Source organism: Pecten maximus, chromosome 15, assembly GCF_902652985.1.
Source record: "Pecten maximus chromosome 15, xPecMax1.1, whole genome shotgun sequence".
NCBI classification, from domain to species: domain Eukaryota; kingdom Metazoa; phylum Mollusca; class Bivalvia; order Pectinida; family Pectinidae; genus Pecten; species Pecten maximus.
In genome coordinates, this window is record NC_047029.1 from 32,777,560 (window position 1) to 32,803,764 (window position 26,205).

A 26,205-nucleotide genomic window follows, 5' to 3' on the forward strand; every position below is an offset into this window, starting at 1 on the left:
TTAAATTCTGATTTTTTAATTATAGTTTTTATGTAAATGAAATATAAATGCCATTCAGATATGTTTTAAGCTCACCTGACCCGAGGAGTCCTAGTCCTTAACACTTGAATGTTTTTTTGATAAAATTTGGTCTGCAGCATCACTGAACAAAGGAGATGATATCATTTGTATAAACGGAGTATGTTGCTTTCTTGGGGCCGTAAGGGTGGGGCCCAATAAGGAAAATTTAGGTAAATCTTTTAAATCGCTTTTAGTCCTTAACGACTAAATGTATTTTGATGATATTTGTTCCTGAACATTATTGAGTAATGGTGTTCCAATGTTGTATACATAGAGGGAGTAGGGGCTCATGATGCTAGAGGGGTAGGGCACGATAGGTGAAAAATCTGTACTTCTGAACAGGTTTATCAATACGAAACGCAAAATAATGTAAGATGAGAAAGGACAAGTGATAATATCTTTTTAATTAAACTTTGTATTTAATGAAAAATGCAATTTATTTTAGGAAAATAATCATCTATTTTGAACCCTACTTGGCACGAAAACTTCCTTGAGTACCTTTTTTGGTAGCAATGACGGTTCCCTGCAATTAAGGAATTTTTGCATGTCTAAGTCATCTCCTAATGCGTTTGAAACGGAAGGGAAGTTCCAAAACATTTCAGAGAGCTCCTGAGATAGCAAAGGTGATAGAGGTAGCCATTTTGTGTTACAAAATGCATACAGTTGTGCCAACAATATGCAATATGACTCATATATTACGTTTGAAATAATGTATTATTTGATGTGATACATTGTTATTTCTTCTGAAATCCTACCCTTTACTCAAAACATGTCGCACAGACTAAGCGGGTACCACGGTTTTTCAGATTGTCTTTCAGCTTTGAATAGATAAAACAGGGATCGTTAGTATAGCCAGCGAGTATGCTGCCAGATGCTGCCAGGCTAGCATAAATTATGTAAAGTTTGTGGAATACATCCATATCGACTTCATCGTTGGCGTTTTCCCATGTCATGTTTACTATAGTTGTTTTTCCCGACGTGGTGGTGAATACCTTGTACCTTTGATTGCACACTTGTCAAATGTATCACATGATTGGAACTAATCCACAAAAGGGTTAAGGAGGAGTAGGATTGTAAAGCACAATTTCATCAAAGTTCCCCTTTTTGGACCCCGCCCCTCTGGCCCTAGGGGTTGGACAGCCTCATTTATATAAAATATGATCGCCCTCCCCAATGATGTTTCACATCAAATTTGGTTGTAATCTAACAAAGGGATAAGATGGAGTAGGGTTTTAAAGCAAAAGTTCCCCTTTTGGGGCCCCGCCGAACTGGCCCCAGGGCTCACACCAGCCTCATTTATGTAATATACGATTGCCCTCCCCAATGATGTTTCATACCAAATTTAGTTGTAATCCACCAAAGGGTCAATGAAGAGTAGGATTTTCTAGCAAATATTCACCAAAGTTCCCCTTTTGGGGACCCGCCCCTCGGGCTTCAGGGGTCACACAAGCCTCATTTATATAACATACGATTGCCCTCCCCCGACGATGTTTCACGCCAAATTTGGAAGTAATCCACCAAAGGGTAAAGGTGAAGTAGGGTTTTATAGCAAAAATTTACCAAAGTTCCCTATTTGAGGTCCTGCCCCTCTGGCCCCAGCGCTCACACCAGCCTCATTTATATAAAATACGATTACCCTCCCCCAATGATGTTTCGCACCAAATTTAGCTGTAATCCACTAAAGGGTAAAAGAGGAGTAGGATTTTATAGCAAAATTTCACCAAAGTTCCCTATTTGGGGCCCCGCCCCTCTGGCCCCAGGGCTCACACCAGCCTCATTTATATAACATACGATTGCCCTCCCCCGACGATGTTTCACGCCAAATTTGGAAGTAATCCACCCAAGGGTAAAGGAGGAGTAGGATTTTATAGCAAATATTCACCAAATTTCCCCTTTTGGGGCCCCGCCCTTCGGGCCTCAGGGGTCAGACCAGCCTCATTTATATAAAATATTATTTCCCTCTCCCAATGATGCTTCAAACCAGATTTAGTTGTAATCCACCCAAGGGTAAAGGAGGAGTAGGATTTTATAGCAAATATTCACTAAAGTTCCCCTTTTGGGGCCTCCCCAATGATGCTTCAAACCAATCTTGGAAGTAATCCACCTAAGGGTTAAGGAGTAGAGTTTTGAAAGATAAAGTCTTAGGCACGGCGAACGGACGGAACACGATGGCAATAGGTCATCCTGACCCTTTGGGTCAGATGACCAAAAAATGCAATCTTTAATAACAGCAAGGTACTCGGTTATTTCATACAGACAGTATTTTGACAGTGTTCTGCTTTCCCGATTTTGTTTTTAAATTTGTGCATCTAGAGTTATATTTTATCACAGTACGGTATAGGCGTACACGTTTCAGCTATAACAGTATCGTTGAGACTACCAGGAAGCAGAACGCCATGCATGACGTTCGGGGAAATGTGTTCGCATACCGTGAAATTTACTATATAACCTCGCATACAACTAGACCCAGTGTTAGTAACGCTGCAAGACCTACAGAGATTACCCAATTCAGTCAATCCAGATCGACAACAACAAACAATATACAGCTCCAGGTAAGCGTATAACGTAGGTTTATGTTCAGGTAGCACCGTCCTCTAATCACAATACCGGATCTTGAGATTTATATTTTGACACTGGTTTACGTTAGTCAACATTCATGTTAAAAGTGAAAAGAATTAGTGCGACAGGTCAAGCCGACCTTGACCTAAAACCAGTATGTACCATAATTCAGCTACATGTAGCACAAATACACTAATTTAACTTAGCATTGTGCAGTATTCAGGTAATGCACTGTTAATATACCTGGTGCTCTGTTGTGTAAATCGATAAACAAATGTTGACGCTGTTTCTATCACACATAACTCAGTGTTTCCTTTACACATCAATATGTACATAACAAGGCGTTTGTCTAGAGGGGGCCGTGCGGAATATAACCCTTTCCATTCCCAAGAGTCGCTGAATTTTACATACAACAGCGTTTCGTGTTTTTTTGGTATTTACTAAAATGTGTTGCCTTGTACGACATTTTCCGGTTTGAACTTAAAATGTATAGTATATCAAACATTCATTATGTCTGTGTGCAATGAACCATTTACCGTTCAACACATTTTATTGGATTGTGTTAATTTTCATCGTAAAATATATACATTCAATCACAGCATAACACGAAAACAGTTTCTGTTCGAAACGTCGTTAAGCATATACAAGACCTTGAACTAAATAAAAGCTGTTGAGACTATCACCAGATAAGACTAACCGGATCAAAATTTATCTTTTTGACGCGGTATGCCAATACTTTTTACATACGTTTTAAATATTCCATTTGTTTGATCTTTATTCGTTTTATACCTTTGTTTTGTCCCTAAACACCTTCACAGTGTTGGGTATGGGGAGATTGCGATTTTTTATAGACAGAAGTATCCGTTTTATTTCATTATTTTATAATATACTGTTTTATTTAACCTTCAATTATCTGCAAAGGTCGTGTAAAAACATCTTCCCCTTTGTACTAGATGCATGTTTGTAGTGAGAGTCTGTGTTTTTGGAAACCACTGAAAATTCGTGTTGGTGATAGCGTGGGACTGGTGCAGAATTTAGAGTGCTACTTCACAGAAATTGTCATTTTTACATTAAACCAAGAATCAATCATCATTTTCCGTCGAAAATTGGTCTCCGCAAAGTATGCAGCAGAGAGAACATTGTGTTTGTATTCACGTCAAGCCGATGTTTATGGAACTTTATTTTTAGACTCTTGAATTCCATGTATATCTGTTTACCTGCCGATTTCTCTGACAAGGGTGTTTGATGTGACCGAGGGGTTTTCAGGGTATATGAACATTTTGAGAAGTTAAGTTTGTTTTTTTGCATTGTTTAATGACAGTTGTAGTTATTGAAGGACAGCTTCCCCATTGTGTAAACGTACAGGTTTGGTGACTGTGTGTGTATGTTTGAGAAGTAATATAGTCAACCTGGAGCGCATGTGGGAGTCAGTCAGGCGTACATGTACAATATGTATATGACTTGCATTGGTATGCGTTGTATTTCCTTTGCTACTTAATTCCTTTTTGTGGAATAATATCTCAAACAATGCAATAAAGGCTAATTAAATGTCACGTGCCTAATGACATAACAATGCAAAATATTGTATGTGACAATAATTGCCAGAAATACGTACAACCGTTAACATGCGTAATCGTTATAGTCCAATGTTCATGCAATACTTTGAACTTAACATAACGCTTAATCGTCGAGAATGATTTGTCCTCTCTTGTTTCCACGTTGGCCATCCATATAACACCCAGTTATGTTTTGCGATTCCTGTGACCAACCTTTTGTAAAGCATTTTATGACCGAGAACATTGAATTCAAACAGACTCGTGACATGTTTTAACGGAACGTTAATGAAATGTTTATTTGATACTAGGTATGCCTCGCTTATAATTGGTTATTGATGTATAACAGAAATATACAATAAAATATGTTATAACCATTTGATATTGGTGATTTTTATATTAGTTTTACCTTTGAACATTTTAGTAAGTGTTTTCTTTCTGTGTCCTTTTCATCCGGTGTTTTTGTTTTGTTGTCCTAAATGACTCAAATTGCTCATTGGCCGTAAAACAATACAATACGCTAAATCGCATTATTAGTTCTCTTCGAGCAAGTGAGCCAACAATGTATATATCCATTTCACTTTCAATTGCTTCTCGTCAACAGTTGTTCGTTTTAAGCTTGCGGCCGATAGGAGTGGACGTTTGACCACCATATGTCTTTGTAGAGTATTTATATTATAATTGGTATTGTATTTACATACTACAGCGGATGGTAATTCACCGTTAACTTCCATTGTCTGTGTAGAGTATTTATATTATAATGGGTACTGTATTTACATACTACAGCGGAAGGTAATTCACCGTTAACTTCCATTGTCTGTGTAGAGTATTTATATTATAATGGGTACTGTATTTACATACTATAGCGGAAGGTAATTCACCGTTTACATGCGTTGAGGTGATGTACTCTGCTAGTGGATGCAAGTCCCCATCGTTTACCGTCACCTGCTTATCGCATTTAAATTAATAAATAATACATGGATTTTCTTCCGTGTCTTCTCCCCATGGGACATTAAAGAGTCCAAAATAGATCTGCCCTTGAGATCCTACATCTGTCCTTGTATGAGTCTGGTTATTGCGGATGTTAAAACCCTAACCACAAACAAAACAAACACAATGCATATAATTTAAGTTTCTTAAAGTATTGCGAATTATGACGTTATTGAATCATGGAGCTTTTGCACGTACCCATCCAGATTTTGATATTTCTTTGGCCTTGTTTGAGCTTTTTGTCTCCTCCCTTAGCATTAATGACGAATCCTAAAAGGACGGTACGTTAAACTCGGTGCGGCTTTAGAGTGTCTCACTCCGGACTCCTTTTGTCTTTGTTTTCTTACTGTAGGTGTATTCTTGACACTAGTCGTCATATATCCCATGCCCTTTTCATAGGCATTATGCCCCTTAAAATAAAATGAGCAACATATCTACGTTCATATCCTTCAATAGCCTATGTCATATTGTAACGTTTTTGATTTTGAAGCAGCATTTTGAATATGCTGTTATATAATTTTAAATTTGAAGACTCCCCATATGTGATATGTAAATAAACAACACATGATATCAATAAAAATAGAATTACATACATACGGTGAGTAGAAAAAAATATCGGAGTTGGATGGAATAGCCGATCATTATTTCTTAATATTTTCAGGGTCATACTTTCTGATAGGTGGTGTTGTAGACGCGCAGAGCAGGTGTTGAATTTGACTGTCGTGTCATTCAACTTTAGTCGGCCTTTATTATTAGCTATTTAATTTTTTTATAATTGTTATTAATTGGAAATATTAGATAAATTGTGAATATCTGACGGGTTCGATAGTAATGTATTTGGAAAAGTAGAGTTTGTAAGTGTATTACAATGTATTATATTGTAATGCATTGTGTAACTATCGGCGATAATACGCTCCATACAATGAATATATAATATTTTGTTATCCTGGTGTTGTGCTTACCGTCACAAATTGTGGTATCAAAGAAAAATATGCTTTGCTTTATTAGGAGTATTTTCACATGCGTCCAAGCCAGGCCAAGAAAAAACTATGAATGAAGAACAGGAACAGCAGGAGGATACACCAGTCAGACCTACAAGACAGAAATACAGTAGTGCTGCTGGTGTAAATGATGTTTCTGTTGACCTTAAAGAGACCGCTGGTGTAACAGAAGATTCCAGTCTCCGCCAACAGGGCGTGAACGTCCATGAAGCAAGTTCTGGTATCAAAGAGAGACATGCTAGCGTAGAGCGAACAACCAACGAAGAAAACGCTTCCCCTTGTGTTGATTACGACAAAACAGAAGAGAAATTGAGAGGCCAACTTAGACAACACTTCAGTCATACCATAGCACGTTGTTGGAGGAACAAAAATGTTGTTAAGAAAATCCCGTTCAAGATGCTACTACTCCTGTTTAATTTGATATTTGTCACTCTTCAGGTAAAGTAACAATACTTTTTCTATATTTCATTTCCCCTACATTGATAATAGATAGATGATAGTGATCAGTGTATTTAGCAATCAACATATTTCACAAGCGTGGCTTATGTTCTCCAGTATCTTCCATGAGTGTGCAGCACAGTCATTTCTATCCATCTGCCCTGCAGGTAGGGCGTAAGAATTGTACCTGCTGCCCCCATTGCATGATCGTAAGAGGCGACTAAATTTGGGATCTTATCTTTTCTCTTCTTTCTTAACTTTTTTCTTACTAATGTCTCCCTTGACAATTCCTCACTTTTGGCCTTTATTTGAGCGTTCGCCCCTGTGAGGAAGGCTTTGGGTTCTGTCCCCTGGCCGAGATATACCAGAGTCTTTAAAAATGGTAGTTGCTACTCCTGCTTAGCGCTCAGCATATTTGGAGTGGAACGACTGGTTCGCCCGTTGTCAGTATAATGTGACCGGGTGGGGTATGCTGCTGGGTGTCTTCGGCAGTATGCTTCAGTGAGATAGCACTTTAAATCGGCAAAAGTTCCGGCCTATCACAAGGAGACATAACACCAACATACTGCAGACTCCCAAAACACACATACGCACTCGCCACACGCATACATGTCGCACGCACGGGAGGCCGTCCTTAAATGACCTTAGATGTTAATAGGACGTTAAACAAAATAAACCAAACCAAATTTATATCCATAAATAGACAACATTTAACGAATGCTTTGAAAATGTAACTTTGCATCGTGGTTCCTGAATATTCAGGCTGTAGTCCTTGCGTTTATTGGGTTAGGATTAGGGTTCTTTATGTTGTTACTCAGTGCAGTCGCAAACAACATTAATCATTATAACCCAACAATGGTACTGGAACTTGGTACTTGGGAACCAAATTCAATGAAACTATACATTAATATTAATGTCTAAATGACCATATACATATTTACGTTGGTAATCTGCTCAGGGGTCACCATATAATCTTGTGTAGAGAACGAAACCTCATCATGTAGATAATTTTTATTCGAAACCATGTCAAATAGTGTTATTTATCGAAGTCAGTTGACACATAATGTGTTTCAAAATCAGTTACTTAAATGACCAAAACTTACACAATTCATTGTAGAAGAATCTGATAAGTACAACTAGAGATATGTCCCGGTTAATCGCAACATCGGTATAAGAGGGTTTTGAGAGAAGATAGACACAATGGTACCAATTTTCCTATAACTGGAAAAGTCTTGTCGTCCTGACTACGTCTCCTTTCATTGGGGAACCGATTTCAATGAAGTTATTAAGGAATTTTAATGACCTGATTCAGATGTGGTGTGTACTTGGCAAAAGTTTGGTTGAAATGGTAAATTTGTCACCATACAGGTTTTTGTGCAAAGATCCACATCTCATAAGCCCTTAGATAAATGACAACAATACTAAACATTATATGGGGATCAAAATCATAACTTGTCAAGTTGCTGACCCCTTAAAATGTTATCTACTTTTGCTAACAACAACAAAACGTAGTCGTCAACATTGATAACTTGTTATCGTAGGGTTGATAAATGGAAGTTTTCAGTAGTTGATTTAAAGCAAAATAGACATGATTCTAAACTAAGTCACAGTGACCAACATTTCCCCCCCCCCCCATTCTTTTTGACATTTTCCCAACTGCATACACTTTTCACTTTGATATCGAATTTGTATGAACTTTAAAAAGTTCACTTTTTAACCACTGGCCCTCCAATTTGTACAGCTCCACAAAAATTCTGATGCTTTGAATACCATACCATATGCCGTGATGAGGTATCATACTGCAAAAATAAAATGCTCGTCACGGAGAGGCAGCAAAATTGCTGAAAATGGCAGCCCTCATTTGGCCTGAAGGTTTTATTAATGTACACCATTCAATCGTAAAATACCACTCTGGATCACAGGCATTAGTGGATTGTCCAGGCTTGTATCACTTATATAAAAGTCCTTATATATGAATTCAGCTTCACAGTTGGTGTCATTACGTTGGACTGTGCTATATCGAAGTGGCGTTTAGGCCAGGTTAGACTGTATAACTAAACATATGGCATTATCGTCCTGCTTGTCGAATAATGCATGATGTATTCTTCGTTATTTTTATACCAGCTCGTGATATTCGCCAACGAACGCTCCCAATTCGCTACTTTCCTTAACCGAAACGAAATTGCCTTGAGACATCTACTCCTGAAGGACTGGTCCAAGGATTACGAGACCATGCCATACCCGCCTACAACTGGCACATATGCAGTCTACACCATTGATGAACTTAAGGAACATGTTCACCATGTTGTGCAGGGGGTAAGTAATTGCTCAGAGAGCAAACTCAACAAGTGATTGGTCATACTTTGACGACAGGTAGCATGTCAAACAAAGGTAGTGTTCGAGTATGTATCAAGTACGAGCACACAGTCGAAAAGTCATTAAGCCAAAATTGCTGTCGACAAAGACATCACCAAATAAACAAAAAATAAGAAAAGTTACTTTAGTACTACCACATGAAGACAGATAGGAAATCTTGATAAGACTAACGTACTTCAAATAGTCAAGAATTTCTTTGTTTTCAACAGTTTTACTTTTAAATATAAATTTGTTATTTATATAATAATTTCATGATGGTAGAAGGTCAATGTAGTACGCTAAAAGGTAACGTAAATGGCACATCACATCATATATACCGAGGCTGGTATTTCGTGCTTAAATTAAAATTTCATGATGTTTGAATGGCCCATCCAGAGATGATAGCGTGTAGTTTGTTTTCCCAATCTAATCAAAATCTAGATGGTCATTCTCACTACGTTACATGAACATCTAACAACATCCCATAAGGGGTCACGTCATGGTGACCTCTGAGATGTGTGTATTTTCCTTTTCAGGACGAATTGGCAATTTATCGATGTCATCGAAGCAAAACATTTCGTCACAGCATGCATTTGAAGCAAACCATTTAGGCACAGTATATAGCTATATGCTTTCTGGGACGAAATGACTTGAAACAAATTGACAGATTATACAAGCTTTGCACTCTAGTCATGCTTATTCGGACATATAAAATGCACTTCAAAGATTCTGGAAGTAGTCATTTCATTGGCTAATCCAAAAAGTCACCCTGACGTGACCCCTTATGGAATGTTGTTAGATGTTCATGTAACGTAGTGAGAAAGGCCATCTAGATTTTAATTAGATTGTTTGTATTCTTTGCCAATCTATGTTTTTCTTCTATTTCAATTGGGCTTTTTTTTTTTATATAAAATGTAAACCCATGTAGGCGCGGGGAAAGAATATGGCTACACGGCCAGGTGGCTTTTCCTTTGTCTTATGTTCAGGGGCCATTTGAGACCCGTAAATAAGGCCCGCAGTTGGTATTTTTTACCTTCATCACTGTTTTCCCCTACTTTTTCTCTTACTTTAGGTGTTTCTTGACACCCGCCCTCAAATGCTCCCTGCTGAGAGACACCACCCCCGATCCTGCAGAAAGACCAACAGTTATTTGCCTTTTATGACATCCAGTGAGATACATTCGGAATATTATTTCCCCTTTACTTCACGGGTTGATATTTCCATGATAAAGCATCTCTTACTAGATCCCATTCACGATGGCAAAGTCTTTTAGTGACTTTATTGCGTTCACATAACGTTGAACATCACTAACCAAGCACAACAACAAACAATCCATTCGTGTTTTGGGTTTTAGTACCTATTTCATATTGGATGATGTTTGATGTCGGTTGGTGCTGTGGTAACACATTCGCCTTTGATTTGGGAAGCCGCTGTTCGATTTCCCGATCGGACATAGAACGACGGATCACCTGACCAACCACGTGTTTTTCTAGAGTGTTTTCTCTAGTTAATCCAGTTGATTCTCTCGACATTTAAACCCCACGCTCTGTTCCATCCAAGGTAACAAGGATGATAGTATAAGTTGTTAGAACATATTTCGCAATTATTGTGAAATAACTAAAATCTACATATTATTTACTTTACATTTTTTTTTTATTTCCATATGGGGTCATATTGGTTAATTTTCTCATATTTGTTTTATATTCAGATACACTCTTTACCTGTTACGGCAGTTGGATCGTTTTTTCTAAATAATAACAACGTTACCAGTCCGCTAGTTATGTGTGTAACCTATTTCAAATATGGCATCTTCAACAGAACAACTCGACCTTCGGTCATATCAATCGATCGTACTCGGGAAACACGTGAGTATACCCTCCTGTTGGTGATGGTGTTAACATAAAAGATATTATGATTTCGAAATTATAAAAAAGTCAAATAAGGAAAGATAACACTGAAATTGACTGAATCCAGTAAACATAGCCTTTTAGATTTTATAAAATCTATGGCATAATAACAAAGAAATCATTGTTTTTATTCAGAGTGTAAAGATATCGACAATACCACAGACTATGGCCTTGACCCCAGCCTCGACGACCTGATAAAGAGTGAAAATGGTGTTCTGGTAAGGTAGGTGGTGACTGATGGAGGCTAATTTGCCGAACTTAATATTGGTATTCCTACTTTTAAATCTACTCGATGATATCTAGTGTGAGAATAAGTATGTTAAAATCAATGTGAACAGGTATGAGTCACGCTACCGTAACCGGGTGTGGTGTCCTGATGGATGGCTTGTGCAGTATGCTTTCGTCTTGTACAAAGTACTTCAGCCTCATACAAGAAGGCAAATACGAACATAAGCACCCATCCAAAACACGCATACACTCACCACACGTAAGTAGCTTGCATACAGGGATACCATAGCTGTCGACGGACATTAAACTGTACGAAACCAAGCATTAGGTCAGTGGCTCACAGACCAAACCCATATTGTTACCTATTTTGTCTACTCGGTTATATTGCTCATAGGTCGACCGACGGCGAGTTCTCCGTCTCCCTTTGTCCCTACCGAGGGGTTGGTACATGTAGTTCTAGCTGCACATGAAAGTTAATGTTGCGACCCTTCAGTTGCTCATGTATTCAATTAAAATATACATTGTTGTACTTGGTGGAAACTTCAATATTCCGATGACGACACATCGGTTACAGGTTATGCGTTGTGTCTGCACTGCATGACAGAAGGCTGCATTTGGTATTTTTCCGTGTTTTTGTTGAAGAGATATAGTACAATATCAAATAATGTCAGCTTTGAATAAAGTTTTCCGAAAAACGGCAAGTTACACATAAGTCATCTACTTTCACTTTTCACCGCATTCCTGATCGCAGCCGGGAACGGAAACCATGAAGGCCGTGGTTTAACCAAAGTGTTTAATCTATCTATTGTACGTACTTAGCTGTTAATATGACGTTAAACTTGATAAACCAAACCAAACCAATTGTACGTACTACTACGTATAACTGGAAAAATGCTACACTATACTTTATATCTTTGGAACTTATCTGCAAACGTTTGTTTTAAGAAATTACGATTTGTGTATCGATATTTGTTGGTTTCTATGCCGCCGTTCGATACTAAAACACCGTGTTCCAGTGTCGGGATATGAACATTAACAGCAATCGATTTTTTTTTTTTTTGTCAAAAGTGCAACCTTGTATCCAGCATTAAAATGATGACTTTCTGAATTGGGAATTCTTAAATATAGATTTAGCTGTGCACAGGAATGATTTCCGTGACAAAAAGGGAAAGTTCTTTCACTTCAAGGGTGTATTGAGTACATACAGCTTTTTTAACTTGGAAACAAAAACAAGAAACTACCAGTGTTGTATTTAGGCTGCTTAAAGGATGTGGGACAACATTAACAGTGATTGGCGTCGTCTGCTTTATAACTTGGTCACCGAAGTAGTTGAACGTGGCTCACGAGGGAGGATTTCAGCGATTCAAAAAACAGTTCGCTGTGACCGGGGAACCTTTTTTGACTGTTTCATCTTCATCTCTACAGCCGAAATTAGACAAAAAGCCAGAGAGCCAAAATGTCTATCATTTATTTAGAATTTTCGGTAATAACTAAGGATGTATGCACGGAAGCAAACCATTGGACGGACAAACCGACAATTTTAATTCTGCATATTCCATCGTTTTCAAATGAAGGTGTACATACCTTACATGAAGAGTAAAATGGTTTTATCATGAATATAAAAGTAAAGGCTTCATACCAACAAGCAATCTCCATTTTAACATGTTTCAAGTGTAGAATATTAAAAAAACCCAAATGTAACTGTTATGATAATATGGGGAAATTACTTCAAATCAGCTTAATAATTAAGGTTTTGCTTTTATGTAGACTTCTTGAGCTGACGTTGGACTTCAGCGTATCATCAGTTCACGTAGACATGAGACGGGAGGAAAAGCTTCCGGAGTGTTTTGAAATCATCGGCAGGGTAAGTTTACTACAATTAACAGCAGCGATTCGAAAAGTCATTTTCCCCATAGCCATTTTTATCAACCACGTTCCTGTAACGCGGGAAGTATATAGCATTAAATGATATATTATGTTGGACGACGTCAACATTATCTGCCCCCTTACCCTATGCAGCGTGGTAGAAAGTTACTAGTTTGAAATAGACAAGGAAAAGTTAAGGGGAGACATAACGAGACTCTGTATTAAAGTTTGCCACGGCTTCGACATCAAGTTTAAAAACAAAATTTAAGAAATTTTAAGTAAGTAGAAATGTCTAGTTTTAATAATTTGCAGAAGCGAGTGCCAAAATATACAAAACACATTTGATGAATAACAAAACTTTTTTACGGGTTTTAACTACCTACATACTACCTTATATTGAGCACTATTATACATTTTCTTAGTTATATAGTTTGAATACAAATGTTTTGATAAGAATGTTATACTCAGGTGTCATTCGATAACTACGACATCCATGGGCAGATTCCAGTTACCTTGACGACGTCCATCAAAGGTTTTGAGTGTGAAGGAGATTTTATGAGCGAAAGTAAGCATTTTATCGATTTTAAGTGAGAATTACAATTTCGTTATATTGTCAATCTTGAATATTTACAACAGATCAGAACGAACTCCCTATAATAAAGGGGTCGGACAGGTGTGGGCAGCGCATTTGTGTTACCAGTCCCGGCAATGCTAACTTCCGGTTCCAACCCTTTTAGTGTAAAAATGTTTGAAATATGGGCTTATATATCATCATAAGCAATAACAGGCGATAGAGAAAAGTCCAAACGGACCCAAACCGACGAACAGAGAATGCCAAAGCGGGTGTAGACAATTTTTACTCTGATCGATCGCTTCGTTTCCTTAGCCATACAGAGGGTCAGTTCCCATTTTTAGAAATTATTAAAGTTACATGACTATTTGATCCAGTTTTATTTAGAATCATTGTTTCGTTAACGTCATTTGTAACTCTTGATGTGTCTATCATACCTCTATTCCCTGTTGCCCTGCAAAGAGAATCAGAGTTTTTATCTTTCTTTACCAAAACAACAGCAGGCGCCGTGGATATCCCATTGCTCATTGTGGTATTCGCACTGAATATTTGCAGCATCATAGGGAGTGTCCGTTCCTTTGTAACATCTGTAATACTGTGGCTAGTGAGTATGACGTATGATTCATAATTACTTAGTAACTATTATATCAGTCTATGTATATACATTCGTTATATATTAATTATATTAATGATGAATGAACTCCTCTTCACGCCATATTAGAAAGGATATTAGAATAGAATGTGGACTGAATTTTCAAATTTGGAGACTCTTATTTTGTAAGGAAAAAAAGGCAATCTAATTAAATGTAATGTTCATGTAACGTATTGAGAATGACCATCTAGATTTTAATTAGATTGATAAAAAGGTGAATATTTTGAATAAGAAATCAAGCTTACAAATGGACCGAAATTTACTGGTATATACATCGATGACAGCTAAAAGCGAACTAAACATGTACATTTTCAGGAGGTGAAACACTTTTTTCTGCACAAATATAAAGACCATAAGCCATTGTCGAGAAGAGGAAGTTGGGAAATCCTACGATTCCGTGACGTCATGATTACTGTCAGTGGTCTTTTGACCATCATTGGTTCGTGCATCAAAATACGTTTTGACGTCGGGGTAAGTACATTGTAGCTGTGCTTTCTGTTTAGTTCAAACGGTCATTGTGACATTATTATATTTAGTCGGAATCAGTTCCGCGTTATCACAATGACACAAAAACTAACATACCGCAGTCTCCCAATTCACACGCATATTCACCGCACGCATGTATCTCACACACAAGGAAGGTGGTTCTTAAACGACTGGGAGTTAAACAATGCAAAACCAACACTATTAAATATATGCTTCCGTATGTATGTAGTTTTTTTTTTATTATTCATTTACATAAGTATAATTACTATTTATGCATAAGTCCTAGATAAGCTTAAGGAATTACGATATAAGTAAATCTTAAGCATAGCTCTCAGAAAGGGTTTTGGCACTAAGCATCATTGGTGAGCCCTAGAAGTCCCATAATGAAGAAACAGCTGCACGGTACAGTTCAATATTCGTTATTCGGCTTACGATGTATATTATTCCGTATTACAAAGTATTTTTCACTTGTGTTCTTTGTAAACTAAGTGAGGTGCTCAGACATTCGTTTTGTGATATTCCTAGCTCGAAGTTGCATACCAATATCTGTTATAGAAAATAATATTATTATTTCTCCCTCATTACATTCATCCCAACAAAAAATAATTAAATTAAAATTAATAACAAACTCATAAATGTGATAACAGCTCGTTGCTCATTTATTCACATAAAACAACAATGCCAACACCCTCTTGCTCAGAACAAAAACAAACCTATAACCCTGCTAACCGGCATATTTCCTACGGCTATAATTACTTAATTTTCGAGCAAAAATGACGGAATATCTTTAAAGAAGAAAATATCTACGTAACAATAAATCAATGTACGTGGTTATGTGGTGAGCATCGAACTCGTAAGAGCGCACTATCGTGTCTTATATAACCTTACACCACGTGACACCCACCCCGATGTCCACACAGGTGCTCTATGCACACGAATACTTTCGGAAACAACCGAATTTAATTTCATTTATGTTCTCCCTCATTACATTCATTCGAACATAAAATAATTGAATTCAAATGAATAACAAAAACATAAATGGGATAACAGCTCGTTGCTCATTCAAAAAAACAAAGGTGTGTGTAACTATACATTGACCTAGTGTATGTTCAAACTCAAAGATACCGCCAACTGGGTATTTAATGGATCCTTTATGTATCCATCCTTACTTATATCAGACCTCCATCGGCCATGGGCCTTTAAAAGACGACCTGTTGATTTTTGGTGACCTCAATCGCACCACCGCTCCTCAAACTATGTAAACCAAATTTCTTTCTGTCTAAACCTTTGGCCGAAAAGCGTCAGTAATATCAAATTCGCCGGAAAGCTCCAAATGTATACCTATTCACAATACTGGACAAGTTACCTCCCCTGTCCTAGCAATAACAAATTTATTCCCTCTCCTATATATGTCCGTTTTGCTACGTTCAATGGAAATACTCATATAATCCTTGAAAAATATGTATATGTTTAACCTTCAACTGCGCGAGTTCACTAAACCTTAGAAAACCTGCGAATCCTATCAAAAACATATTACAGTCTTAAATTGACAAGATTAGTAAGGTCCGATCCATATTTGTCAATTATCTTCTTGATAATGTCTGAAGAAATGGGTTCCTTCTTTCGAATTTCCCTACACACTATACGCCTCGCTCCTTCCATTAACATTAGAAGTAATTTATCCTCACACGGATTAAATGATTAAATAACAAATTCACATCGTGATATGTCTTGCTACAACAATAATACGCAATATTTCAATTTCTACTCAAGTTGGACTCAATGAAACTACCAAACTTGATCTGTTTCATTTGCTCATGAATTTGACCAGATTAACACTGATCAGTGCGTATGAATACATGGTTAAAATCCTTCCGCGGGACGATTTCACTTTTTCTACATTGTTGTTATAAACATGGAATAATTATTATAATTATCAAATTTTATAATGTATTCTTGTATTTTATGAAAGACCAGATATGCTAAATTCTTCTATTTTGACAAAATAATGCTTTTTTAATCCTAATATTGCGGACTATTTTACTCGATTGACTAGACATGCACAATCCGGAACTCCTCGGGCTTTTCCGCATTTGGACTTACACAAGCTTCGAGACATTGATATCTAGACCGACTTTTTTATTCGAAAAAAAAATCAATTGAAATATAAACTCAATTCATGACCCCATGTATCGACCAAATCAAGATTCAATCCTTAATTGATGACGGACTCCGATACGTTCATTTGAACCTGCGCGCTGATAAAGACTGCTACTGTAGAAACTGCAGCAGGTAAATAACTCAAACCTTTAGATACACACCAGTTCCTGAAAATCCTGAAATAAGTGTCATACTGGAATTTGGTCCGCGGCTGATTTGAATGATGAATCGTCCGACGTCCGAATCGACCGTATTACGCTCCCCATATCCTGACCGTCCGTAACCGTAGACTATCCATATAATATATGATCTCATTATACTGGAAACGGGCGAACCAGTCGTCCCACTCCTAATATGCTGAGCGCTAAGCTACCATTTTTAAAGACTCTGGTATGTCTCGGCTAGGGGACAGAACCCAAAGCCTTCCTCACAGGGGCGAACGCTCAACTAAAGGCCAAAAGTGAGGCATTGTTAAGGGAGACATTAGGAAGAAGAAAGATGGTGCTGCTGGGTGTCTTCGGCAGTATGCTTCAGTGAGGTAGCACTATAAATCGGCAAAAGTTCCGGTCTATCACAAGGAGGCTTTACACGAACATACCGCAGCCTCCAAAAACACACCTACGCACTCGCCACACGCATGCATGTCGCACACACGGGAGGCCGTCCTTGAATGACCTTAGCTGTTAGTAGAAACTGGCCTCCTCATGGAGAAATTCAATCTTAAAGTTAAACCATTACTCTCAATTCTTTTCTTTTGTGAAAATACTATTCACGTCAGAGCCGGGGACAAAGAAATTTGACGGCTTGACAAATTCTATATGATCTTTTATGAACATGTGAAAACGAGAACCCACTTCGGAACTATCAAAATACCCCTGGCTTCACAAATGTGACAATGTGCCAGAACTCTGGGGATTAAATACGGAGGTGGAACAAGCCAATTTGTGTCAACAGACCAATCATAAGGAAACGCATCAACACCTGCTGTACATTGTACCCAAAATTTTGAATAGAATGTGTCAAGTTTCTTATTATTACAATCAGCAAACCTGTCGCAAGTGCAGGGCCCCCATTTGTTGTTTAATAAAGTAAAAACACTGTCGGACACCGACCAGTCATCAAAATCGAACATTTTACTGTACATATCTGCCTCAACATTGAGTTCTCTAGGTACCAATTTCACCTCGATCTTGATACTAAATTTTATGCACAACTTAAAAATATTCAAAGCTAATTTTTGCAACACTTTACTTACTATTACTATTTCCACGACAAAATACTGTCCAATGAAAGAAGAACGATCTCTACAGTTCTTAACTCTCTACACGTAGAACTTCATAACTTCTCCTCACTCCACATGAGATGAACCACATTCTTGTCTGACCCTACCATAAAACCGGCCCCAGCGAAACCACTCGCATCTGTAAACACTATACGTTCCTGTATATTTTGCACTTTTGCCCGGAATATCCTCCAAACTATCTAACTATCAGACCGAACTATTAGTTCCTTAATAGCATCGGTTGATACGAAAATTGATCTATCCCAAGAATCCCTTTGACATACAAGCATAGACAAATGTCTGGTCATTAACTGACATATACTGCCCAATGCCGGTTTAAAGGATACTACTTTTCCTACAACCAAAGCTAAGTCCCTTGCCGTTAAACGAATTTTTTATTTTTGAAACTTTCAATCATTTTTAGAATAGAAACTATGTATTTATAGGTTCCCAGTTTCCAAATTCCAGAAGAAACCCAACCAAATAATCTGCTGAGTTGGGTTGAACTTTGATTTTTCAAAGTTTGGCAAAAATCCTAATCCTAATAAAGAATCTTTAACAAACTTAGACATAGATGTACACTCGACTTTTTCCGCGCACCACCAGCCATCGTCTAAATAGACCACAATAGGAACTCCATGCATACGCCAATATTTAACGAGTACGCGCACAACTTTTGTAAAAATGTGACCAGCAGAACTAAGCCGGAAAGGAAGAACGGTAAACTCAAAAAAACTTTATTAGTTCTCACTTTTGGAGATCAAAACACATACATTGTATAGTCACCTTGCTTTGCATAATGTAAAGCCTCATTTACATCCTCAAATTTGACCTTCACTTTTTCAACGTACTGATTTATGTGTCTCGAATCAAGAACTGGTCTCTTTTTTCCCGGACGCACGGGTGGCCGTCCTTAAATGATCTTAGCTGTTAATAGGGCGTTAAACAAAATAAACCAAACCAAACCAAAAAGTTAATAGGAACCGCCAACGGATTGCAGACAAAGGAATGCTTTACTTGTTTTATACACCCAGCCTTTAACAATTCAGATATAACTTCAACTAAAAATTCAACGTTATTGACGGCTGATCGGTTATTCTTTAAATTTTTTGGACATGGATCACTTACAAAGGAATTCACTGTGTTCAATATAAAACTTGGATCTTTTAAGACATCTTGCCAATAAAAAACATGGTCTTTTAAACATTACTTTTTCGTACCGAGACTTTAATTTAACTCATAATCTCTACCTTCATTATACTCAGTTATCAGTGCCTACAGTAATAGCAGAGCATGTTTTTTGCCCTGTAACCATTCTGTCTATGTTGTTGTCCATATGCTTTGTTAAAGTCACGAAAACAGTCATTTGGCACAAAAGCTCCAGCTTGACCCAACTGTTGACCCCTGCCTGCTTGTTTCCTGTCTTAAGGTTTTCCGCGACCGACATTAGCTCGCTTCCTAACTGTCCTGTTAACGACAGCACGTAACTTGATCGCGTAGTCATTACCGTCAGTGAGAGGGTGATCCAAGTACTCATGAACAGTGTCCCACCCATGACGATCCGCAATTGTTTACAACTTATTAAAAGTGCTTTCCAAACTTGAAAGTCCCGCTAGCCTCTCTGTGTTGAAATTAAACTCTAGTTTATGACCTTCATGTTTGAACTCATAAGCATTTATTTCTGGCTTATTCACGGACTCGGTGGCGCACGTGCCCCGCACACTGTTAAGAATCTCCTGAGTTTGTTTTTGTACTACTTTTGTAAAGTTGTATTAAACAAGGATACGGCGTCCTCGTTACTTGCAATGTTCTCGTTAATCCCAGACTCGTCAACCACATGTACTTAGTTAGTGTCCTCATGGAGGGACAGCAACTCGTCGTCTTTTTTTGTCTCGATATCCGCCATACCAAGCTGTTGAAATCAATGTACAAATGTACGTGGTAATGTGTTGAGCAACGAACTCGAAAGAGCGCACTATCCACGTACGTGCCTTATATAGCCTTACACCGCGTGACATCCATCCTGATGTCCGCCCAGGTGCGCTATGCACACGAATACTTCCGGAAACAACCGAATTTCATTTCATAGAAAAGTAAACTGAAACCCTTCCAAGGTCAGATTACTGTTTTACTAGTACCGTATTAGTGGTATGATTGTTTCTTATTTCATGTTTTTCAATGCAACATTATAATGCATGTATGCGTGACCTTTATTACTAACTAAAATGTATTCACAGGTTTCTTATCTAAATCATTGATATTCTAATCATTTATCATATTTCTGATGTCTTCGGCAGTATGCTTCAGTGAGGTAGCACTATAAAGTCGACATCAGTTCTGCTCTATCCCAATTCAGTATAATGTGACCTGTTGGGGTGTCGTGCTGGGTATCTTCGGCAGTATGCTTCAGTGAGGAAGCACTACATACGCACACACCACACGCATGCATATCGCACAAACGGGAGGCCGTCCTTAAATGACCTTATCTGTTTATAGGACATTACACATATAAAACCAAACCAAACCAAACAAGTTCACAAACACAATTATACTGCAGCCTTCCAAGAACGACACGAATGAGTCTCGCACACGGTGACCAAAGGTTAAATAAGTGCGATTTTTACATTGATTTCTTGTCCGGGCCTTAATGTCAAATGCCAATTGAGTACTTATTTAGTGAAGATATTAAAACAAAGAATATTGATTGTCGCAATTAACAAGGAGCCAACTGAATGAATGACTTTCGTTTTACATGTGTATCTTATAATTTCACCCACCGGTTAAGGCACATTCAGTGACCCCACCTTACCTGTTGATACACATGTATCTATGTTGGGTTGTGGATTTTCATTTTCCGTGTATACTTTATATTGATTTAAATGTAAAACTGAATTAAAATAACTACATTTAAATGTTAATCTCCATTTGTGGTAAAACTAAAAAAAAGATGATGCACATATTTTAGTGCTAGTGAATTATTTAATTTACTTCAACATTTAAATAGTAAATGTTTTATACATATAGATCTATTACAAAAATATTCTCAATACTACAGCATATTTCCACGTCGGATGTAATGTTTTTTAAATGTAGATCTATTATATTCTCAATACTACAGCATATTTCCACGTCGGATGGATTGGATGCCTGTGGAATAATGCTGGGTCTGGGATGTATGCTGCTGTGGATGTTATCGCTCCACTACCTGGCCTTCAACAAGGTGTTCAGTGTAAGTTTTACAATCAGTTGTAGGGGTTTGGTCGTTTGTTTTAACATCACCAAACGTGATACGGAGAGAGAAGACTGTCGTACGGTACAAACGTGATACGGAGAGGACTGTCGTACGGTACAAACGTACAATAATGTTATATATGTAACCAGGAGTCACTTTAACGAATTTTGCTGAGGCAGTTATGATGCAGTTCTTTATACGTGTAGAGTTGGAGTTAGCAATAGCTGTTGATAGGACCTTAACAACAACATTAAAACAACTGTATTGCCCTAAATGACTTCACTAACAACAACATTAAAAACAAATATATTGCCCTAAATTACTTTAACTGTTGATGGGTCGTAAAACCTGGTCGACAAAGTGATTAAAGTGTTCTATCAGATGACACGATACAATCCGATAGATGTGTTAGTATATACATGTATCGATAGTCTCGTTTGTATATCGTGGTGTCTTATATCGTGTTACATCACATAAGATAGAAAAGGCCAATGGGCTTTTTAAGCTCACCTATTCTACAGCGAAATGAATTCAATATAACTTCTGTCTTTCACAGTACACATCTTTAATGTCATTTACTGTAAAAGTGGATATTTTCGCGTGTGGAAATTTTTGCTTAGCCAGCTTCCAAAGTGTTCGCGGTGTGGATATTTTCGCGCCGTCAAGATATTTTTGGGCTAACTTGTATCTTTTATATTTAGTATTTTTATGTGTTAATATATTCGCGTTTGAAAATTTTCGCGGAGAGTTACTGATAGCGAAATAAGCCACTTTTACAGTAACTGACGTTATTTCAGATATTGGTAATTTAATCTACGTAAACTTTGATATGGGTCAATATTTTTTTTTTTTTTTTTTTTTTTTTCAAACCGTTGTGCTTCATGCCGGGAATTATTCACCTAACCAAATGCTCAGTGGCTCAAGACATCTTGGTTATTGGCAATAAACAATAGATATATTAAGGAATACGTTCGGTCATGAGATATAACAAATACTCCATATCAATTAGAATTTGCTGGAAACTCCTAAAACCTTTATAACGGTCAAATCAAAATGTAAATTTCGAAACGATGTTAATTTGAGTAAAGAAAATAGACACTGTATTATTGAATACGTTTTTGCACCTTTGGCTTGAAAGGTAACTTTTATTTTATATTTTTCAGTTGTTGTTCCTGGTGTTGGACAGATCCGCTTCTTCTGTAGGGAGATTCCTGGTCTGTATTTTCGTAATGTACATAGGATTTGCCTTGTGTGGATGGGCAGTGCTTGGTCCTCACCATATCAAGGTAATATTGTTCCATAAGTCAAAATACCTTTAAATATCTTTCATCAAAATTGAATATATAATTTTGCACCAATAAGAAGCACACAAAATGGCTATGGCGGCCAGAACTCAAAATCTTTATAATCTAGATTTTGACAAATCAGAGGCCTCCATTTTACTACCATGGCAAGTTTGCATCCGACCTATTTGAAAATGTTGCCTAATACACCTACTTACTATATTTCATCAAAATCAGACAATTCAGCACTTTGATTGTTAAATCTTCCCACTGGATTACGCCAAGGCACTCGTAATGTGATAAAAGTATCGGAAACATTTACGGCGTAAAGCTGAGGAAGAAGAGAGAATGATCATATGATTCAGGGTAAAATCATTGTCTCGGAAAGACTTAATACGAAATATCTTTACACGGTTCAAATAAAAAGAATTTAGTACATTTAAAGTAAAGACAGTATTTATGGATGGCGCAATGGTAACAGTCGTGGGTATTTCTTGCTAGGCGATTTGATGCCTTATATCGAAGCAGGGTCGGAGTCAAACATAGTTTGTTTCTTATTATTCCCTTGATGAACAATTTTAACAAATCTATTACAAGTATAACGATATTTCTCTTTAATTAACCCACGTTGTACAAGATTCATGTCAGTCCCCGTGATACGACATGTACTTTATCTATTTTATTTGGATATTTACCTCAAACCATTTTCTTTCCTCCAGTTTTTATCCTTCACAGCAACATTCCAGAATCTCCTCGCGCTGATGAACGGTGACGAAGTGTATGTGACCATGACTGCGGTTAACGAAGCTAGCCAAATCGCCTACTGGTTCAATTTAGTGTTCATCACTCTCTTCATTTTTCTTTTCACCATTATTACACTGAATGTATTCATCGCAATATATAACACGGCGTACGAGGATATAAAGGTATGTATTCAAGCGAAGATTAATTGTGTGCAATCCTGTTTCGTATTATAGCACTATAACACAGAAAAGAATGTTGTTTAATGCTTATATTTATATTTTGTCATGTGTTTTAACACTGGTATTATCGTTTGGCAGTAACTTTTAAATTCAAAAGTAGAACAGCCGACGAAACTGCCCATGGAATTTTGTCATTTTGATATTGATGTCATTTCTAAAATAAAATCAGTCAATATTTGCAATTAACATTTCATGTTATTTTCTGTCATATGATGCGAAATGTTTGACCGCGCTTACTTAAAAAAACGTCAAAAAGTTTGTCTTATTACAAAAATATATTTTGCATCTTACTACGCCCGTGTTATGGCCTCATAACAAGGAACTTATTGTTGGTGGGACGTTAAACAAAATAAACCAAACCAAACCAAATTGTCGTGGTAGTGTTATATAGTGACACGGCAGAGCAAGCGTAAATATATGTATTAAATTTGATTTGTGTAACTAACGTGTTCTATATATATTTGATACAAATATGTATTTCGCAGGAGAACAAACACAAGAGTGATCTGATGGAATTTATCGGAGGCAGCTCTGAAGCACAAATTTACTCTCTCGACTGTGACGGGTGTGTCCAAGGAAAATGTAATGGGTGAGGGATCCACAATTAATTCTTCTTTTACCGATAGAAAAGTTTTGCATTAAAACAGATGTTTGTCTTATAGGCAATACAAGTGTCAGTTATTTTCTAGTAAGCATATATAGGAAATACTGTCGAGTGAGACAAAGTTCAATTCATGATAAACTTTCTACTTTCAGCGTATCCGTGAAAGATATTACTACTTTAATAAGTGGATATATCCACCATATTGACGTATCCTAAAGAATATGATTTATAAGATGAAATCTAGATTGCCATTCCTTTCAATCTCTTTGTAAAGTGTATAGTTAAGGACTCAACATTCTTATTTGATATAATTTTACATTGTTATGTCCTATATGTCCAAAGATGTTGATGGACCCTTAAACCTCTTATCTATCAATCAATCAATGCATGACGTAAAACTCTGTTTAAATATGTCCTATTATCAAACGATGTTGCTACGATCTATTTTTGAGGTTTTTTTTTCTATATTGCAGTTGCCATACCAACGTTTTGTGTTGCAAGTAATACGTATGACTTTCTGTCAGAAATACTCGAAAGGCGGCCTGGTGGCGGCGGCTAACTATACTATCGAATTTATAACAAACAATGAGGTTACGTTAAATTGATACCCCTTCCTGTTGTAGTTTACAGCTCTGGTTTTCGATAGTTTGTATATGTTCTTGTTCAGCTTATCCTTATAGATGATCTTGTTGACTATCACAAACATACTGTAGCCTCCCAAAACATCCACCACATACATGCATCTCACACAGGGGAGGTTGTCCTTAATTGGCCATAGCTGTGGACGTTCATTAATACTAAAACCAAATCATAGTGGCTGGTTTGTGTCATTTCTTACCTTTGCTATCTAAATATCAGAAACGAAGAAAAGAATAGAACCGATATCGGCAAGAAAATCAGGCCACATTGAAGTTTCCATTATTTGTCCAATATGTTTCAATTCTAATTTATACCTGGAAGTATTTCATGATTTCATTCAAAATCAATGTCGCAATGATAATTTGTGACCATGAAATCACAGAGCCAGGTTTGAGCAGACATTAATGGATTGAAGCATTGCCAGATATTTGCTGTTTCGTTCTACGCAAGATTAGTAGAAACTGGAAATGAAAACCAAATAGCATATCACATGCGGATAAATAAGATTTTTAATTTCATCAATTCGTGTTTGAGGTTTCAGGAAACATGGTATATTCAATGTTTTTGAATGCATCGAATGTTTATTGCTTTAAGTATCATTGATTTTCGTTTATGCCATTGTATAAAAATATGAAGTTTATCAGTGATTGGAGATGGCATGATTTTAAAAATGATATAGTCCTCCACCTCCCCACTATATGTTTGGAAAATCAAACTGGTACATGTAGATGCTGAAGTGTCTTTCTAGAATGATTTGTATTTCATGATAACAAGAATAGACTCATTTGTATTTGACTACAATGCCAAAAGCTAGATGTTCCACTCGCGAAAAAATGTGCTTCTCCTTTTTGTTTTAAGTTAAAAAGAAATAATTGCATTCCGAAAAAATGTACAGCAGGCCGCAAGGCATATTGCTTAAAATGTGTAAAACGCATAAACTACAATCTGAATAGATCTCCTGGGCTAGATGGAATAACATCAGAATTTTATAGAAAAAATTCTGGGATGAACTCAAAGACATTGTTACCCAATCACTCAACACAGGCTACACAAAAACAGAACTATCCATTTCCCAGAGACAAGGGGCTCTTACACTAATATACAAAAAAGGTGACCCAGAACTTTTAGAAAATTGGAGACCCATCACCCTACTAAATGCAGACTACAAAATTGCAGCACACGTATTAGCTAAACGTCTACAAAAGGTTCTCCCGTCTATAATTAGTATGGACCAACAAGGCTATCTAAAAAACAGATACATTGGTTACAACATTCGACAAATACAGGATATCATCGATTAAACAGAAAAACTTGATATTGAAGGAGCAATACTTTTCCTTGACTTTAAAAAAGCCT

At 37.1% G+C, this 26,205-nt stretch overlaps 1 protein-coding gene across 1 annotated transcript; it reads left to right on the forward strand.

Annotated features, from left to right (window-relative positions):
* Nucleotides 1-6,203: 6,203 nt before the first annotated feature.
* On the forward strand, nt 6,204-24,767 carry LOC117344211 (mucolipin-3-like). The gene is made up of 13 exons (XM_033906875.1): nt 6,204-6,601; nt 8,726-8,917; nt 10,665-10,821; nt 10,999-11,086; nt 12,859-12,955; nt 13,426-13,522; nt 14,029-14,132; nt 14,496-14,651; nt 21,227-21,337; nt 22,504-22,626; nt 23,343-23,549; nt 24,092-24,195; nt 24,684-24,767. The coding sequence occupies exons 1-13, from the start codon at nt 6,212-6,214 to the stop codon at nt 24,712-24,714; spliced, it is 1,857 nt and encodes a 618-aa protein (XP_033762766.1). The 5' UTR covers nt 6,204-6,211; the 3' UTR covers nt 24,715-24,767.
* The last annotated feature ends 1,438 nt before the right edge of the window (nt 24,768-26,205 follow it).

Bases quoted from the DNA above. Each gene is read 5' to 3' on its own strand.
- LOC117344211 (XM_033906875.1), top strand. From the start codon at position 6,212: ATGAATGAAGAACAGGAACAGCAGGAGGATACACCAGTCAGACCTACA. The intron at 6,602-8,725 runs GTAAAGTAACAA...TTTTTATACCAG, and splicing joins TGATATTTGTCACTCTTCAG to CTCGTGATATTCGCCAACGA. The intron at 10,822-10,998 runs GTGAGTATACCC...GTTTTTATTCAG, and splicing joins CGATCGTACTCGGGAAACAC to AGTGTAAAGATATCGACAAT.